Source organism: Rosa rugosa, chromosome 1 (assembly GCF_958449725.1).
Source record: "Rosa rugosa chromosome 1, drRosRugo1.1, whole genome shotgun sequence".
In the NCBI taxonomy this organism is placed as follows: Eukaryota; Viridiplantae; Streptophyta; class Magnoliopsida; order Rosales; family Rosaceae; genus Rosa; species Rosa rugosa.
Genome location: NC_084820.1, coordinates 22,959,721 through 22,980,481, shown reverse-complemented (window position 1 = coordinate 22,980,481; position 20,761 = coordinate 22,959,721). Strand labels below are relative to the sequence as shown.

General features: G+C 35.1%; 1 protein-coding gene across 4 annotated transcripts; it reads left to right on the top strand.

Moving 5' to 3' along the window:
- Positions 1 to 2,023: 2,023 nt before the first annotated feature.
- LOC133724179 (uncharacterized) lies at positions 2,024 to 6,896 on the top strand. Of its 4 annotated transcripts, XM_062150899.1 has the most exons (9): positions 2,024 to 2,183; positions 3,237 to 3,342; positions 3,460 to 3,530; positions 4,196 to 4,477; positions 4,761 to 4,839; positions 4,918 to 4,971; positions 5,501 to 5,609; positions 6,407 to 6,463; positions 6,672 to 6,896. In XM_062150899.1, exons 1-9 carry the CDS (start codon positions 2,139 to 2,141, stop codon positions 6,748 to 6,750), a joined length of 882 nt encoding a protein of 293 aa, XP_062006883.1. In that variant the 5' UTR covers positions 2,024 to 2,138; the 3' UTR covers positions 6,751 to 6,896. The 4 variants fall into 4 exon arrangements, with proteins under 4 accessions (XP_062006883.1, XP_062006888.1, XP_062006892.1 ...); XM_062150904.1 differs by lacking the exon at positions 4,918 to 4,971; XM_062150908.1 differs by lacking the exon at positions 6,407 to 6,463.
- The last annotated feature ends 13,865 nt before the right edge of the window (positions 6,897 to 20,761 follow it).

Genomic DNA, 20,761 nt, shown 5'->3' with positions numbered 1-20,761 from the left:
TTCATCCATACGTAATGAGCATTATGCTCCATCTCGCAGTTTCTGCAACTTGTACGTGGAATTGGAATATGTACGTTCACCTCTCTCTCTCTCTCTCTCTCTCTCTCTCTCTCTCTCATAGTGTTCATGTGAATTAACTTTTTGCTAGTGTGATATAGAACTATAGCTAGCTAGCAATATTAAAGGATGGTTTCTTACATATATTCTTCATCAATCCAAAAAGCTTGAGGAAACTCTAGAGTTCTGAAAATGCAAGATGGATCAAATATGAAGATCGAATTAATGCCTCAAATTCAACATACAATATTGCTCTAATTTCAATCTCTTCATGAAACTTCGATCAGTACCCATAACTCCATGAGAAGAATCTATGTATGTGGAGACTCCCCCCGGCCGTATTTTCTTTTATTTCATTAATCAAGACTTGAGGGCAGCCCCGCATCAGCTCTATTTAAAAAAATAAAATAAAATAAAATAAAAACTTTATGAGAAGAAATTAGATTTCTTTCTAGGTTTGCAAGAAATTTGAAAGACCTAGGTACGGTGCATATATTCTAGCTTATTAACAAACTTGTTACTCGTATTTTTGATATTATTCATAGCATATTATTTTTTATATCATTTTAATTTCATTCACAATTTCAAAATTGGTCTAATATCTAAAATGTTTGAGTTGTATCAAACTTCTAAACTTCTAAAGATTACAACAATATTACGCAATCGACATCCTAGCTAGAGTGCCCTAAACACTCCTATACGATTTCTTTGCTTGTATGAACACATGATTACTTCATTCAGTAAATAAAAGTTGCATACACTCAGTCCAAAGGAAAGGAAGAAACTAATGACATTATTATGGAGGTACGGTATATAGTAACAGTCTATGTTATAGTTTATGAATTGGGACCAAGCATTTTCCATATCTTTAGATAGATAGAGACAAATAACAAACCTAATCAGCAATTCTAGTTCATTCAGACACAAAATGCACTCATGTCCAGATGTCGACAAGATCAAGATGACTTCATTGAGTTCTTTGTATCAAACGGTCTAGGTAAAGTAAAATTAGTCAAGAATCTTGAACGAGAACCCGTGAGTCTCTAGTAGTGTCTTGTGCGATTGACTTCTGTCTCAGTGATCGTTGTCCATGCCGTGCCATCCAAGCCTTTTCTGTTCCAACTTTTGTAAGCTTTCTTTCATCTTCTTCTTCTTCTTCTTCACATGCAAGCTCTTATGGTGGTGAAGCATCGATCGTGACAAAAGCCTCGTACATTTTACAATCTCCCACAAGATTCACCCATTTCTAGTGGTGTTAACTCTACCCTCCATCTCTTGCCAAATTTACTTTTGCATAATTTCTTCACTTTTTTTATAAATTTTTCGATAGTTCGAATTTGATTTAATGTGACCGTGCACAATCCACAAACATATTGAGTTTCGTAATTTTTCTTTATAAAAACAATAAGGTTTCGAAGTGAGGTAGTTTGTTGAATACTTTATCCCATTACCCTTAGAAAAGTATCAAAGGAATAGTGAGTCAGATAAGTAATCTTTTTTTTTTTTTTTTTTTTTGAAAGGATAAGTAATCTGACAAAGCTCTCTTGAGTCTTGAAGTCATTATTGACAAAGCTCAGAAAGGTACCAAATCGACCAACAACCAAGTTATGTAGGTATGATTTTGAAGGAAAAAAAAAAGTAGACTCACCATTTTCTTTCGACTTTGTTCTATGTACGAATTTAGTTACATCATTATAAATTTAAATCTTTTCCTATCACACAATTACCATCCATCCGTAAGTAGAACTCAGAACCTCAAGTTACATAGAAAATTTAAAATCAATTTTTGAATGGCAAAACCATTTTTAAAAAAAAATGATCACTTCAAAATAGAAAAGAAAATAGCAAAGGGTAAATTGGTCATGATAAAAGATACTCTGGAACAGCAGAGTAATCAGTAAAAAAGAGAAGAAAGTGGTCCAGGAGGAGGACGTCATAATCAGTAGTAAGGCGAATCGCGCCATTTATAATAAAAAAAGAATAAACATAAAAGCGCTCCTCCTACTCCTACTTTCTCCTTCATCCAACATTGTAACGTTAACTTCTCTCTCTCTCTCTCTGAAATTGGTGAGAGACTTGCAATGGAATCCAATCTCTCTGCAATGGCTGCTAATCTCTCCAATGAGGTACAATCATTCTCTTCTTCTTCTTCTTCTTCTTCTTCTTCTTCTGCATTTTTACTGCTTTTGAGTTTAGCACACTCTTGTTCTTGAAGCTTGGCTTACTCCTCTACTCCAATTCTACTTGCTTCTATCTAGAATTCCAATTTGGGCTCTAAATTTAATTTAAAGGGCAAGTTTTTTGAGGACCGAACAACATAAAGTCTCAATCTTTATTATTTTCCACTGTGGCCAACTCACAACCAGAGGATCCATGAATACTAGGCTCACTGACTGTTTTGGAACCCTGGTTCATGAATAATTGGATGTGAAATGAACTGGGTTTTCTTGTAATTGCATTACAGTACTGGGTTTTTGACTGTTCACTGTTAGGAATGAAGTCCTGGTGGCCTGGTGGGTGGGTTGGTTGAGATTTTTCTATGTGCTGATTTTTCTGTGTTAGTTTTGGCAGCTAGCTTTTAATGGGTAGCTTTGTTTTAGTGTTGGTGGACAGCTGGCATTGTTTGTATTCTGCCCTAGTAAATTTTTGTTTTGTTTTTTGAATGTAAAGAAAATAGTAAGAAATTGATGCTCCTTTCTGATCAAGGTTGCCTGTTCCTTTCAAGAAATTGGTTTCTTGAGCTTGAAATTAGCATGTTCAACTTTTGGATTTCAGGTCAATGTCGAGTTGGGTTTCGTTGTACGTGATTCTTAGCAGGCTCTCCATATGTTTTAGGAAAGAATGTCTTAGGTTCTTGATTGCTCACATGAGTCAAAATAATTTAAGCACCATGGATTCAAGTGGTTTTGCAATGAAATAATTAACCTTTGAGCGCTAAACTTCACAAAAGCCTTGTCTAAACTTCTGTAGCCCTTACTGGCCTGGACCAAAGGACGGAAAGGACTAGTTATCTTTTCCTTTATTTAGAACTGACCTTTTCGGGATTTCTCTTCAGCTGGTTCTTGTTCCATGTTTCTGTCACGATACATGGTCCAAATTCCAATCAGTATCATAAGGTTGAATGTGACATTTTCTTTTGTAGTTTTTTGAGGCTTAAACCTAATAGATATTATTGGCAGGGAAAACCTTACATTCACGGAATTTCTGATGGAATACCTGCTGGCTGTCCAAGTGTTAAGTTACTAAAGTCAGCATTTGATGAAGTCGACCAGCATTGCTCTCTAGGTAATGTTTAGTTTTTTTATTGTAATAAGAAAGCAGATAACTGTAGTGAATTAGTTTCATGGCTATCCGCATTGGTTAGCATGTTTGACATTTATGATGACATTTCACATATTACAGATATTTTGCCAATTCTTTTTGAGGAGGCTCAGCTTCCAGCAAAGTTAAAATATCCCTTTCACAGATCACATGTAAGTTTCCATCAAATTGTGCCAGAATAATTTTCCTGAAGTTATATTGTGCTGGCTTTCATTTATTCTATAATTCACTTAGCAAAAGAGGATAGATCAATGTGTATTTATGTAAGAGTGGTTGACGTTTTCGTCTTACACCTTAAAAAAAAAAAAAAAACTATTAACTTACACCTCAATATGTATATATTTGCGGCTGGTATGCAAGTTTAAAGTTGCTGTATACTTCTTCTGTATGCTTCTGTCTAATAATGTACATTAGGAGCTAAAACAATGTGTACAATTCTACATCTATCTCCATCAGGCTTTCAGATCACCATTGAGCTACGAGGATAGATCAATCTGTATCTGCGGGTGAACTTTTGATTTCATGTTACAAATTAATAGAACCTTCTTACTTGTCCCACTTTTTTCCATTTTTTCACATGGATAATGTTGGAGAATACCTTCGTAATTTGATTTTTTTTTTCCCTTTTCTGTTGGTTTTCTTATTGGCATTTTAGTTGCTGGCACCTTTTGGCTTCTAGCTATAGACAGTTATTTGTTATTCTTCAAAAGAGATAGTCTGTTGACATAGTGTTTACCAAAACTTGATCAATCTTCAACTAAGCATTTCCTGTTTGTATAATTTCGCAGCATTTTGAAAGTCTTCCTTTTTCATGTAGGCCCCAGATGTATTTAACATGTCAATGCTGCCCAAGGAAGACAATAGGCCACAATGGGGTTCCCTATTGGCCTTGTTGAGCTTCCTAAAAGTTTCTAATCCATTTAAAAGTCAGATGTGCATGGATGCACAATTGACTTGTCAGAACTGCGATGAATTACAACAAAACAATGGAGATGCTCATCCCCCATTCATCATGGAGATAGCTATTGAGAAGGAATATAATCAAGCACCAGAATCTGAAGAGGAAGCTGTCGAAAGTTTGAAAAGTGGTGGAGAACTTGTAAGTTTCAATTGATCATCTTTCCATTAGCCTTTATTTTGTCTAGAATGAAATACAGATCAACAAAAAACTAGAGATGATTCAAGAGCTTCTGACTTATTATAGATTAATTGTTATCACTTTGCACATCTCTGTTTTCCAATGGGTTTAATGCTGACTGATCTCGGTGGGTTATGATACTTCCAGAGCTTCAGACTTATCATAGATTAATTGTTATCACTTTGCACATCTTCTGTTTTCCAATGTGTTTAATGTTGATCTTGGTGGGTTATGATACTTGCAGAGGGTGTTGCAGAGACAGATGAGCCCAAAAGTAGGTGGGAAACTCATGCAACTACTATTCGACCATGGCACTTCAAAAGGTATTTAAGCATTTCTATGCCATTAAATTTGTTCTGTTTATGTTCTAGAGAATAATAGGGATTTTTTCATTCTTTTAGCAAATTATGGCAAAAAGAATGAGATATTCTACTGGCGGGCAAGCTATAACAGAGGTTTGACAATTTTTGCTACTTGAACCTAGTGGCTCAAAAACTCCTCATAACATCCATGTTTGTGTACCAAGTTTTCAGACCGGCCTTTCTGTAGGTTCCATAGATATTGTGTACTTCTGTTATCCCAGTTGAAGTTGGTAGGAATCAGGAATAAGCTCAATCCTGAGCGACTTTAAGTTGTACTCATTCTCCATGATAAAAGCATGCATTGATCTTTGGAAATGTTTGATCATAAATTAAAAGATAAAAATATCAGCAGCATTGTAAATCATTCAAATCATGTGACACGATTCTTGCTGCCTGAAGTTTAAACCTTTGTTTCAGGGTTTCCTGTGCAAGATTTATACTGCATGTCATATTATTTTCTCGGTTTCTCTAGCACTACTTGGAAGCATCTGTTATATCGATCTAAGAGCTGCATAATGCATATGTTTGATTTGTCCTATTTATCATTCACTAATATCATTAAACTTGTCTACAGCATATGTACTTATATGAGAGTTGATTTTGATTCTTTTATCTTCAATAGATAACCCAGTGACTGAGAAAACTTATGAAACACCAAACAACCGGTGGAGAAGATGCAAACGCAATGCCTCATTTGATTCAAGAAAAATCGTTCTCCTATTCTCAGTCCTGTAAGATCTAGATCCCAAAGCAAATTGAGACTCTTGTATTTTATTATCAATAATAACTTAATGAAGCTCTAGCTGCTATTGCTAATAACAAAATGTCATTATTTCAAATATGTTTTCCAGAACAGTATAAAATCTTGCTATATGCGATGAAAACTTTGAACTAATGGTTCACTTGATGAGACAATCTATAATTATCATAAGATTCATAACAACAATGGAATGGGGAACAATGACAGTTGTCTTGGAGTTGGATTAATGTTAAATAGTAAATTTTTTTATTTTTACATTTAATACTTGACTTGGTTAGATTATCACGATCTAACTTAAGAGTAGGATTGATGTATATTGGTTCCTAATCTTTTGTCTACAGATTTGGGCTAGGGTGGCACCCTCTTGTGTTAAAAAAATTAGTCCCTTTTCAAAGAAGAAAGGTGGAAAACATTAGGACATTGGATGTGAAATAGAATGGGGACATCAGGAAGTTATAGGGTGGCACCCTTATGTTTTCAAAAAATTAGTCCCTTTACAGAGAAGAAAGGTGGAAAACATTAGGACATTGGGTGTGAAATAGAATGGGGACTTCAGGAAGTTATAGGGGAAAGAAAAAAGAAAAAGAAAAAAAGACTTGATAATTATGTAGATATTATATGCTACGCCTATAGTTGGGATGAGGTTAATGTCAGTGAGTTGAATGATTTATCACTATGCTCGACTAGAAATATAATTGTTGCTACTTCAATGCATTTTAAAGTTTTGACTTTTATTATAACAACTTGTCATACTTCTTTGATGTTTAGATCTGTAATCTTGTTGATTATTCTGGAGCAAAGTGGTTTTTGTGGTCTGGAACTTAGGTACCGTTCCATAAATCTTATCAAGTATCATTGTTGTTTGAAAAGATGGTACCAACCAGAATTTCATTTGTTAGAGACAAGTGTGCTAATGTTTGATGATTTTGACAATAGGTTGGATATATAGACAATAGACATACTTGGGCCAGATTGTGATATGCCTGATTGTGATCTCAATATACTAACACCATCCTCAATTTCTATTGTCCAGATCAAGTTTGGGAACATTGGTGCTGATATATCTAACATTGAGAGTTCGGCAAAGTGGTGATGGTCTCGTACTTGTCTAAATCGCTGCCTTTTGAATTACTCTGTAGCTGTTTTGTTTGAGTACTTTTGTAATGTATATATTGATAAGTTTGTGTGACATCGAATCTTCTGTATATGGATAATGGAATTTGTATTGTCTATGCCAATGTTCTGTGATTTGCAGCAATTGAAAAGCTCCTTGCTATCATCTATCTTGCTAGGTGATGATTTCGTTATCGAATTTCTCCTCCCACCTACAAAACTAGCAAAATATATAATCCTTCTACGGAATATAGCCAAACAGAGATCTTCTATTATTCAATTAGATAGGAGAGACTGAATTTTAGCCTTTGATCGTAAATACTATGTAGTATATACTGAAATTTTTGGTCCAACACATCGACCAACTGCAAAATATAAAGAGAGAATCTCAAACTGATAACAAGTCAACTGCTATTAATAGGTTAAACTTCTTGCCTCTCACTTCATTACACTGAAGTAATTTATGTTTAACAACTTTGAAGTTGTTCTTATGCATAACACATAGGATTATAGGATTATATTGGACACGCGTATATCAAGAGACTAATATTAAATAATACAACCAGAACAGACAACCATCGTTGATTTAGGAGGGAATGGGAAGACATAAAATTTCAAACTTTCCTAGGTAGGGCAGCCGTACCACTTGGCGGTAGGGGTGTTCGTAGAGGTGTTTTGGATATATTACTTTATTAAAAGATGACTAATTTCGAAATATGCAAACTTATTTCTTAATTTTGATTGGACTGTCATACCGCCACGTGGTAGGGCAGTTCCTACCTAATAATTTCTCTCCTAACAAATCTCAAAACTCAGATCATGGAACACATGTCCACTCATTGAGTCTCGTATAAAAAATATTCAGCATGAAACATCTACAAAAATTATATGTTGCATGGAAATTAACTTTGGGCTACTTTCTTCTTCTTGTTATAGTAACTTGTAAACTATCAGTGTAATAGTGTTTTTTCTTCTCCAAAAAATGACAATCAAGCCGAGGCAGAGGCGGTAAAGAACATCGCTAGTGGTCTAACCATGGCAAAGAAAGGAGAACCCAATCGTGTCTTACCTGTAGGGATTAGAAGCCTTCCAGCTCTTACTATTCTTGTTCAAGTAAACCTTATGAGCATAATGGCAGAGCTAGCCCAATTTTTTTTTTTTTTTTGGGTGGTTGTGGGTTTGGTGGTGGTGGTTGGGGGTTGTGGAGGTGTGGGGGCAAGGCCACCTCATAGCTGAAGGTGGCTCCGCCAAATTGTTCTGTGACATGACTAACATCAGTTGTTTACTAACACCAATCTTGCCTAGGCCTGCAGAGTTGTTGTTCTTGGATCCATGAACAGAACCAGCTGAGCTCTTTGAGCAAGTCTTCTTTCCCTTCACTACTAGTTTTTCTTGATCAGCTTCCTTTGAACGCTACATAGAAACAACAGCTGATTATGAGAGACTTGGTCACATGGCCAATTGGCCATAGGTGGAATATACAACCATCCGATCCAAGATTCTCCCCCTACTAGCTCCAAGGTGGAGGAGACCTTGGAGGAGGATCTTGATGACAGAGAGAAGCACCTAGAGAACACGAAAGAGTCCTCCTTCCCTTCTTCAGTGTTTTTGGTGCTTCCCAAAGCTCCACGCTTGCTCCAGTGCCTCTGAAGCAAACCTTTTAAAATCTCGGTAGTAAATCAATACCTGAAAAAGTACTGCATGCATAATTTATCTAAAATCAAACATCCACTCATAAGTTTGAATTATCGACTCCCCACGGCTAATCTCTTACGCCTTATGGGCAGGTTCGTAATTATAATCGCATCACATATATAATATCTCTGTATCTTAATCTAAATACAAATCTGGGTATCGACATATCGTAACTTGAAAATAAATTCTCAAATCCGACACTCCTGGGAGTAAAGTAACATTCAAATAAATAATAAATCATGCTAACCAACTAACATTCAACTTCTATCGGGAATAAACTATAAACCCTAAATTCAAGCTCAAGACAAAACCTTGAAACTCCTTTTTTTGTTTGTTCATCGTAAATTCCCTAAAATTTGAACTCATGTCGGAATTGGCTCGAACTTTAATATTTGTCAATTTAATAATTCGAAAAATCTAAGAAAATATCACGACGATCCAACAATCAGATCGTTATGAGTCGCATTTCAAAATTTCTAAAACAATGGAAGTTCTAATCAGTTCCAAAACATACACCAATAGCATCAAAAATCATTTCATCACATTCCTAATGTTGAGCTCTACGTAAAAAACAAAAACAAAGGCCCAGAGGAGGCCACACACACCCGATCCCGAATTGAGTACCAAGAACTATGCCAAAATATTTACAACAATAAGGCCAACATCTTCTATAACTGCAACAAAGTTCAATTCTCAGTGTAAAGGTCGGAAAATACCTCGAATGATCCCGGAACCGAAAATCTTCAAGTAAGCAATTCTCCTTCCTTCGGTCGATTAGATGTTGAGGGCTTATACTTGGATGATCAGCATGATAAGGACTGCAAAACCCAAGTGGTGCCGCTGCCTGAGGTGGCCGGAGGAGAAAGTTTAGCAGGGTTGCTACCGATCTGGAAACCTCTTCGATTTGCGGCAGTGATCGACCATCGAGGGAAAGTGAGGCCGGAAATGTCACTAGCGTGAACAACCGCTTCAGATGAGACTAGTCTGGCAGTCTGAGGTGGCCAGACGGTGGTGAAATCCGCCGGGTTTGATTTCAGGTCGGATCGAAATTGGGATCTAGGGTTTGCCCAAAAATAGAAACTTCCCCCAAAATGGAAATGCACAATTACTATTTACAGTAGGTTCCCGAAATAGTAACTTTTACTTTTCAGATCGTAACTTCTACATACAAACTCCAATTTTGGCGTGCTACATGTCTACGGAATCAGCTTAACGACCTCTACAAATTCCGCAAAGAAAGTTTCTTCAAAATGTGAACCGATTAATAGTCAACTCTAGAACACCCTCCCCAGTTTTCAAATGTTCGAAATTAAAGTAAAATTAAAAATTTTGATCGTTTACCATCCAAATGACCGGTAATTAAATGGCTAATTCAGGGTATAGGATGTAACATCTGTTCCTCCACCTCCTCCTTCTCCTCCACCTTGGATTCCTTCTTCTTTGGATTTTGTGAAGATAAATACTGATGCTTCCTAGTTCCTAGGATAGTGTATCCCTAGAGACAGACTTGGCAGTGATTGTTAGAAATGTCTCTGGTGACTTCCTTCATGCTGAAACTAGGATTGTTAAAACCTCTTCATTCCTATTAGCAGAAACTTTGGCTTTTTTCAAGGTGATCTGTTAGCTTTGTGTCCCTATTATCAATGAGTAATTTTTGAAGTGGACTTCTTTCACCTTGTCAATCTCTTGAATAATTCTCACTTGCTACCGGATTGGTTTATAGCTCATCTGGTGCATTACATTCGAGAGATTACAATTGTTATTCCTTTTATATGTTAGTTGGGTTTGGACCAACAGGAATGCCAATCAAGCTGCTGATCATCTGGCTTCTTTGGCTTGCAGGAGGATGGCCCCATCTGATTGCATTCTTCACCCTCCTTCTACCCTCACTCACATTCTCCTTTATGATGCCAGTCTTGCTCCTACTTAATTTTCTGTTTTTTTTTAGAAAGTTTACTTGACAAAAAAAAAAAAAAGTACTTGAGTCCATTAGTCCAAGAGGTTATATGTTTTTTTTACGTTGATCAATGCTACTGCGTTCACTAAAGGTAAACTATGTTCGTATGAATTTGTTAGGATTTTTACCCTTTTTTGATTATCTCGGTTTTCCATCCGTGAGAATCCAGCCGTCCGGTCGACTTGTAATTTTGTTATATTGACCGCTAAAGTGTTCCGAAGACTTTGGGTGGTCTCGGATGAAGTTTCGCCTTGATTGGCGTTACTTTCGGATTTTTAGATTAATTCAGGAGTTTCAGATTTTAATTGTGATTCATGTACTGAATCGAGGCTATACTTTCTTTAGGTGATTGACAGTGCGTTTGGTAAATTATTTAAGTTGTGTGAAGACGCAGCGGGATTTTCGAGATGAGTAATCTCACATTGTTCATTTACGAATGGAGTACTTTTATAGTTTTTAGAGGTTATTTAATTAACTGCAAACTATAGTTGGTATTAGTAAGCATTCCTGAGTGAATGTCTACGTGTATATATATATATATATATATATATATATATATATATATATATATATATATATATATATGTTGTTGGATTTGTGGTGGTGAAACGATATGCATTATGATATTTTAGTGACAAATTTCATCGTAGTGCCAAATTTCTTTTAGGTTATATTTTTTATGTTGATTTGCAACACCAGCAATTCGCAACTCCATTTGGAAGCCTCCTCTTGTCCTCGTTCAAAACAATCGTGTAAAGATGATCTCCAAAGCTTTGACATAGAAGATGGCTTCTACTTTCTATGCTTTCCTACCCTACTGGCTCAATTTCGTTGGTGTTACTTTTCCACCATATCGGTATTACCACAAAAGTGACTTATTTTTAGTTTTATGGAAAGACATTCTTGGTAAATTTTTAAACGCAAATTGAGGGAGAAGAAAAACACAAATTAACAAGGACAACTTAATCAATTAGACTGATGATATCCAAATCTCATTCCCCTTTTAGTATCATTTAAGGAATTGTATATCCTAGATCACTCTCATAACTTTGAGTCAAAGTGAGATCCACACTTATTTAAAAGGAAATTACATCTACAACTCAATTCTAATCATGTGAACCCATAAGATAAACTTAATTAATCGCCTCATATGATGCGAAATTCGAGCTTGTGCTATTACCTACGTCTCCTATCATAAACTTGGAGTGGTTTGGCTCGTGACTGATCGGCTGCACAAAGTAAAAGAGGAAAAATTTACAGCCATATGTTTTGGGGGATAATTTTCATGATAGTAGAACTTTAAAATTAAAAAAACAAAGAGAACATTTAACAGTCTATGAATAATCTATTCATAATACGGTGAATAGGAAAACTAACCTTGGTAAGAAGTATAATCAAATAAAACATGTGATAAACTTTCGTTCATGTCAACCTGCACCGTTGGAAGATAACAAACATGTCACTTAATTCTCAGGCTTCAAGTTAGAATAACTAGAAAGTTTCATTGTCAGTTGTTACGTAAACCCTCTCAAACTATAAGTTTATGTTTTTGTGGGTGAGAGCCAATCATTAATTCTAGCAAAGCTCACGTGTCCATGTGCTTATCTAAGCAAGACTTTCTAGCAAATGATATTAAACTTGGACAAGAAGATTTAGCATGTCATGATAATCAAGAACAAATCTAGAAAAAAGAATAATAAAAAAAAGAAACGGAAAAAAATAATGGACATTTATGCCTATTTCATATATAAATACACAACTTAGCACCGTTCTATAACATTCACCTGCACATAGATTTGCGTCTAGTTTTTCAGCATATTGCAAAGAGAACTATGGAGATTGGTGAGGGAGAACTATAACTCCCCATTAGTATGGACAATAGAGTGTAACAAACATATAGACACATAGGGTTTAATAAGAAAATTAAAGGAGAAAGACAATGTTAACTCAAAAATATTACACAATATAATATCTTAGCAATTAGACTTCTATTATTTATATCCCAAATGTCCAGACAATAATCACCTAATAGGAATAGAGCACTAAAAGTTAGTGATACATGTAGATCATTTGTTTAAAAACAACTCGTAAAGTTGACCAATGAATTTGTTCAAAAGAAAAACATATCACAATATGATAAAATGATGCATTTTGTATACGCATGATATGCCAAACAAAAAATGAATTTTTAAAGTAAAAAACTACTAACATTCACTCACCAGCAAAGGCAATCAATTGATGATGTTGGTGGTGCCTGTTTAAAAATCTGATAGGACCTGAACATGCACATATACACACAAATAATACATGTAATATCTCACAATGAGATTAAGAAATAAATTAGTTTTGGATTAGAAAAGTAGAAACAACCATGTACTCACCACTAGGTGCTACCCATGGATGCTCAGAGTAAACATTGGTGTGTCTAAGACAAGTTGTGCCAATTCCCTCGAAGTATAGTCTATGACTTGTAAGAAATTGCTATTGATAAAAAAGTAACATAAAAGTGGAAATTATCAATTATAGAATAGCAAAAGCAACACTGGAAAAAAAAAAACAAACAAACAAACAGTGAAGACATCCTAGTAATTTGCCATCTTTTACCTGTGTGCAAATCAAGAGAGAATAGGTCCCCAGAATCAGTCCCTATATATACTACATCGCAATGTAAACCTTTGACTATTGCTCCAATACGACTTGTCAGTTGCCCAGGCTTCTCCAAGTACAAATCAGATACTTGATTAGGCTTTTGCTGTCTAGTGTCAAATAAAGAAACCTGTTACAGTAAACAATGTGTTAAAATAAAAACAAACAATCTTACAAGGAATTAGTATTCAAACAATTGGATTTGTCAAACAAGTGTAACTTACATTATGGATGTCAGCACCTGTCATTAATAAATGATGACTTTTCCAACAAATGAGCCAGATGTAAAACAAATGTCTAGAGGCCACGCATCACTCTAAAAACAGTAGATGTTTGCAAAAGAATCAGCGTTAAATGTAATAAAAAGTTATATATAATTCCTCACATATTTTGCAGTCCAAGTAGTTATACATTTTTCAAGATCGCACTTATGCAGTGTAGCATTCATCCTGAATTGCAAACAAAATTTAGCATTTCTTATACTAATAAGCTAGTGAGGATATCTTATGCTTAATAAAGATGAAATTATAGTTTTATCTTATGTTCAATAAAGATGAAATTATAGTTTTAAAGCCCGTTCACCCTCCAAATATGGAAACATTTTCCATCCCATGTAATTTGGAAAATACAAGATGACAATCTTCCGCTACATCCCATTTTGTTGAGCCTTCTATAGGTGTAGCAGCTTTGGTTGCTTCAACTTCTTCAAGTGCATAGCGGTCTATCTTTGCATGTCCTTGCATGTTGGGTGCAGGTAAATAATTTGCAAGACCTAACAATAACAAAAAAAAAAAAACTAATTTAAAAACAACAATTACAACATAAATTTATAAAGCTAATGAGTGCTAATTTAAAATCCTGCATCAGATTGTAGTTAAGAGTAAGTAGGATATCGTTCTAAGCCGAGGATTGGGGTATACTTCCTGTCAAAAACGTTAAACAAATTAGTATTTTTCACAAAGTATAAAACAAAGTATATATTTACAAAAATTACAAGATAAGGGGATTTATAAAAGTTTGTATTCTAATCTAACAATATAATACATGTGATTGATCAAACCTTGAATCAAGATAGAAGTAGTGGACGAAAAAGATGTAAGATATAGTTATCAACCATTAACACGAAAATAGAATATTAAATCATAAATCACGAATCAAAATATGTAGATGAAAGAAATCAATCAAGAACAGAGATGAACGCATACAAAGTCCGTATTACTTTCCTTAATTAATTAACTAGATGAACACACCATAGTTAACCCTATGAAACATGCAATGCTAGTCATAGAACGCTACTCATTAACAAAACATAATTAACGCATAAAGATCAATGAAAGTTTGATTGATTTAAGCCAATAACACAAGTTGGAACGCTAATCAAGTATGCAAGACTCATTGTTGATTTACCTAAGGAATTATGAGTTTTCCACTAAGCAATTAAGACCTAAACTCAGCATATCTTAATTTGGATTCAATTACATGCTCAATTTTTTAAGTTTGCAATCAAAGAACACAAAACACATAAAAGGTGGGATTGAAGCACAAAATCAACAAACATTCATCAACATATCATGAAATCGCAATTAACAATCTGAAAATCCAAAAACGTTTATCATGCTTCATGGCTATAGAAAACTAAACATCAAAACAAACTCTTTATTCTCACAAATTGTCGAAACATCCATTTAAAACAAAAACCTAAAACGCTAGTATAATTGTCTTTAACGTTACAAACATAAGAAACCAAAAACAAAAGATAGAAGGACATTGTTACACTTTTGAAGAACTTCAAGGACTCAAGATGATCTTCAAAAGGATGGAGGACATTAATGTTGACTACAACAAGGAGGTGGAGATGCTTCATGGCTTCAATGCTTGAACAATTGAGAGAGATCGAAATTTAGAGAGTAAAGGGGAGGAGTTACGAATTTGATTCTAGGTTTGATGATTTTAGAGATATGGAATGGATGGACGCATATGGAGGGAGAGAGATGGCTAAATGGGGTGAAGGAAGATGATTTGGATGTCCAACATAGGTGAGTATATATAGAGAACCTTTAGACGTCAACCCTATATCTCCATCTTCAATTCTGATTCATTTTTCTTTTTTGTGTTGATGTAGATTTCCTCTTGAATTTTCTCATTTGACCATGTCATTATGGTTGCAATATATACTCAAAATCAAATCAAATATGGTGTAGAAATCTTCCCAAACTCGTCTAAAAGATATTCACATCCGAGACTCTCCTTATTTGTGCAAAACAGATTCCTGAGCAGTAAATGTGTTTTGGGACATCGACCTCGTTGCTCAATAAACGCATCTTAGACACCTACAGAGCAGAGCAAAATTTTCTTGGGTTGCTAGGTGTGCTTGGCAATTGTGGAGGGTTGTCCGAAACTTCATCGGAGTCCATTAGAACAGAATATTTCCCACAAATCCATTGGAGCAGCAATTAGACTTCTGTTATTTATATCCCAAATGTCCAGATAGTAATAACCTAATATGAATAGAGCACTAAAAGTTACTGATACATGCAGATCTTTTGTTTAAAAACAACTCGTAAAGTTGACCAATGAATTTGTTTAAAAGAAAAACATATCACAATATGATAAAAGGTGCATTTTGTATACACATGAAATGCCAAACAAAAAATGAATTTTTAAAGTAAAAAACTACGAACATTCACTCACCAGCAGCGGCAATGAATTGATGATGTTGGTGGTACCTGTTTAAAAATCTAATAAGATCTGAACATGCACATATACACACAAATAATGCATGTAATATCTCACAATGAGATTAAGAAACAAATTAGTTTTGGATTAGAAAAGTAGAAATAACCATGTACTCACCACTAAGTGCTACCCGTGGATGCTCAGAGTAAACATTGATGTGTCTAAGACAAGTTGTGCCAATTCCCTTGAAGTATAGTTTATGACCTGTAAAAAATTTCTATTGATCAAAAAGCAACATAAAGAGTGGAAATTATCAATTATAGAATATATAGCAAAAGCAACACTGCGAAAAAAACAAACAAACAAACAAACAGTGAAGACATCCTAGTAATTTGCCATCTTTTACCTGTGCGCAAATCAAGAGAGAATAGGTCCCCAGAATCAGTCCCTATAGAATGTAAACCTTCGACTGTTGCTCCAATACGACTTTCCAATTGCCTAGGCTTCTCCAAGTACAAATCAAATACTTGGAGAGATTACTTGAGACTCATAAGTATGAGTTTTTAAGAGAGTTTCGAGAGTATTTTTTCTTTATTGTCCAGATGGGACTTGAGTTTCATATCTATTTGTTGAGTGGTCAAATAGTATGATTTTGTCACAATGTGATATATGCATATCCTTCGGGAAAAGGAAATAATGCGTGATTGTTTTATTTATTTGAAATGTGTGTTTTCCTCTAAATATGGAAAAATTTTCCATCCCATGAAATTTGGAAAATACAAGATGGCAAGGGAAAAGAAATTATATACCTAAAGCAATAAGAGGAAGTTTCAGCAAGATCGAAGCGGATAATAGAAGGGTGATGAAAATGTGTAGCAGTGGTGAATTAGTAGGCTATCTTCCGCTACATCCCATTTTGTTGAGCCTTCTATAAGTGTAGCAGCTTTGGTTGCTTCAACTTCTTCAAGTGCGTAGCGGTCTATCCTTGCATGTTAGATGCAAGTAAATAATTTGCAAGACCTAACAGTAACACAAAAAAAAAAAAACTAATTTAAAATAACAATTACAACATAAATTTATGAAGCTAATGAGAAACATACAACTTAAGTACACTTGGAAGTGTAGATAATAATACATGTTACCTATTAGAATCCGATTCTGACGTGTGCTTGGTGAATACGTGCAATCCAACAATAGGGTCATTGGGGTCACAATCTTTCTTAAGTATTAGATTGCCATTACGAGGATCCAGAATATTGATCTGTAAGATATGTAACATATGGGTAAAAGTAACAAATTATTAATTATATCCGATAATCATAGTTCAAAGAAACACTTATTCTCGCAACAATCAATAACTATAACAAAAAATATTCATTAAATTTCTTGATTGAAAATATTTTACAACTGAACTAGAAAAACAAAACTACATTTCCATTTGCTAAGCTTACCCTACATAATTAGTATCATATCATATTACCCCCAACATAAAATGACAAAATAGTACAATAATTTTTAAAACCTCAATTAGGGAAAAAAAAATCGGATGACTAAACAAATAAATAAATCAAATTCTTTTTAAACCCATACTTTCATCGGAGCATAGCCAACTCACGGTGAAGGGTAAGTTTCCAACTTGTGAGCTTGATCCTGGCCGATCTAGGACAATCTGACCAAAATCTTAGGTATTAAAGTTGATCCTCGTAGTATAAACTTCATTTGGACGGTTGGATTAACAAGGTTTTGAGTTTGGCCAGTGGTGGTGGAAGTGCCGCCGCCTATCGTGAAGTTCCGGCCATGTCTGGGGCAGTTTTTTGGTTTATATCTTCTACTCGTCGATACGAGCATTTCGATATATAATAGGTAATTTTCGAAGTTCGTATGAATTTGTTAGGATTTTTACCTTTTTTCGATCGTCTCGGTTTTTGACCCGTGAGGATCCGGCTGTCCGATTGACTTGTAATTTTGTTATATTGACCGCTGAAGTGTTCCGGAGACTTTGGGTGGTCTCGGATGAAGTTTTGTCTCGATTGGTGTTACTTTCAGATTTTTAGATTAATTCGGGAGTTTCGGATTTTAATTGTTTAATTGTGATTCGTGTACTGAATCGAGGCTGTACTTTCTTTAGGTGATTGACAGTGCGTCCGGTAAATTATTTAAATTGTGTTAATAAGCAACAGGATTTTCGAGGTGAGTAATCGTATATTGTTCATTTACGAACGGAGTACTTTTATAGTTTTTGGAGGTTATTTAATTAACTGCAAACTATAGTTGGTATTAGTAGGCATTCCTGAGTAAATGTCTACGTGTGTGTGTGTGTGTGTATATATATACACATGCAATATATATATATATATATATATATATATATATATATATATATATATATATATATATATATATATATATGTGATTAACTTATACTTGTGTTTGAGAGTTATGCAAGTATTAATCACGTGTTGCTATGCTTCTCAGGAAATGGATCACTTGGGAGGTAGAGTGAGGGGTTGAGGTAGACCTAGAGGTAAATGTAGACCCAGAGGCAGGGGTGAGATTCCTCCTATTGCGGAGGTATTCGAGGATAAGTTAGAGGCATCAAATGTTGAGCTGTCTACTCACCCTCTCCTCGGGTGGAACTCTAAAGTTGCGTTGTCGTCGTCGGCTCGTGGTGAATAGAGACGGAGAGAACCCAATGATGGTTCTAGGTTTCTCCCAGATTATCAACATTGTATTTTCCTCACCGGAAAGATAATGGAAAGAGAGATAAAGATATTGGGGGGAGAGAAGGAGTCTGGGAGAGAGAATGAGAGCGACACATTACGTAATTTTTTAAATGGAGTGAGTGAGAATTCTAATTTGTTAAAGCAAGTTCACCAGTGCTCTTTAACCGATCTCCACCTGGGCAAGCTGAGTTGGTGACTGAAATAGAAGAAAAAGTTGCTTCCACCGGTGGTCTCTTGACCAGCTTCAGATTGAACTTTTGTGACCCAGGCCAAGAAAAAGGCGAAGCTCTTGACCAAATTCTTGACCCAAACAGGTCGGTTGCCACGTTGGCCCGAGCTCGGATGTTGAGAGAGCGACGTGAGAAACAACGTGCATGGAGGCCATGTTCTTGTCGTCTAGTGCCGAAAAGTATCAGGTGCTTGCTGAAGAGCCGCTACTGAGCCGAGAACAACCTAGAAACCAAATCATCAAAACTGGATCGATTTCAAAAAAATGAGAGTATTAGTATGTAGAGTGTGCTGAGAGGATTAATTTTCCTACCTCATGCAGTTAAATCGGCCGCCGGAGCGACCGTAAATTGCCGCGAAACTATTGAAAAACTTCAAGCTCCTCGAGCCTCATATCGTCATCGTCGATGGTCGATTGCATAATCCACCGCCAGGAGTACGTCGGTGCTGAGGAGAGGCATCGAACTCAGGTAGTCCGCCGCCGGGAGATGGTCGGACGGTGGAGTGCTGGTGGGATTCTCTTCCAAGTTTTCAGGTCGCGCTAGCGGGTCAGAAGCCCGGAAGCTTCTATCATGGTCTGCCAAAGTTTGACCCGATCTGATCCTATATATAGCTGCTCCAATAATTGAATTTGGATGGCTACGATGAAGGCGGTGGGTATTTTAATGGCCCAGATCGCACAACACAAATTTCTCCTTTTTTTCCTTTAATAATTTCTAAATTCCGCAAAAATGCCCACGAACGCCTTATGTCATGTACTTTATTATCCAACTCAAATCCTCGACATTTCACTTTGTGAAAATTTCTGAAAATAAGCTCGATGAATTTTCGGGCTGACAAATTGTCAAATGTATTTCAATTTTACAATATATAAATTAATAAAAAGAATTCAATAAACAATAACTGACCAGTCAAGAAATAGAACAGGTGGAAACACATGTTCAGTGGTAGTGAACAGTGTCTTGACCCAGTAACCCTGACCTATTGACCTAACGAGTGAACTTGCTCTTAGTGGGGTAAGTGAGAGTGTTTTAGTTAAAAGTTGGATATTGGATCAGGACCCAAAAAGTAAAAGGTAAATATATAATTACTTAATTTCTAATCTGAATAATGCCATAGGATTAAAGTCAATGACTAATAATCTATTATATTAAGCAAATTCTTACTTCCCATGGTTAAATTTTTGAAAATCCTATTATGCCCTTTGTTAATTGAATTGTTTAGTAAATAAAAATTATACTATGAGGCTAAAATAGTAAATAAATCAAATCAGTTATTTTCCCAAGAAATAATAGCCAAAAAATAAGAAAAAAATGCCATGTTTTGAACCGTTATGCTGCCTTCAATTTTTTTTTCTCTTTTTTATTTTCTTAAAATTTCACTTTTATTTTCAAAAATAATTTTGCTATTTTTCTTTTTTGTTATGAAAGCAAATTGGCAAGCGCGGAAATGACTCCATGAGAGGAAATGAATTAATGACTCCATGAGAGGAAATGCATAAAGATGATATGATGTGCATACCTGTCCACTTGTTTCTCTTGGTTGGCCTACACATGGTGGGTAAAATCTCAACCGAGATTGAGATAAGATATTGTATCTTAAATAGTATTGACACATGGCATGAATATATATGATTTTCAAAAATAAACAAAAAATAAAAAAATTATTTTGAAATTTAATTAAGAGATATATTATATAAAATAATTATGTATACTATATAAATTCATATTGTAGTTAAACAATTGTCTAAAATGATTAAAATTCTGAAATTGCTATAATTTTTTACTAAACGAGGTTAGAAATACAAAATCTAAATGAATAGTAATGACTCTTATCTGGGTGTATTCAATATAGACTTTTAACAGTCCATGAAAGTCTTGAGGTATTCAATTAGGATTTTTAAAGACTTCATGAATTCCACCAAAATCTAGGGGTGTTTGGACCCAAAATGAACATTTTGGCCTGACAAGGCACGTCTTGGAGAAATTGAGCCAATATCAGTGGCTCAAGCTATATATTGTCGACAAGCTCGAAATATATATTTAGAGGCTAAATAAAGCCAACTATGGAAGTATGACAAGTCAA

Excerpts from the sequence above, each read along its gene's own strand:
- LOC133724179 (XM_062150899.1), top strand. The coding sequence starts at position 2,139 with ATGGAATCCAATCTCTCTGCAATGGCTGCTAATCTCTCCAATGAG. Across the intron at positions 3,343-3,459 it reads CGACCAGCATTGCTCTCTAG|ATATTTTGCCAATTCTTTTT; the intron begins GTAATGTTTAGT and ends CACATATTACAG. Across the intron at positions 6,464-6,671 it reads TTTTGTGGTCTGGAACTTAG|ATCAAGTTTGGGAACATTGG; the intron begins GTACCGTTCCAT and ends TCTATTGTCCAG.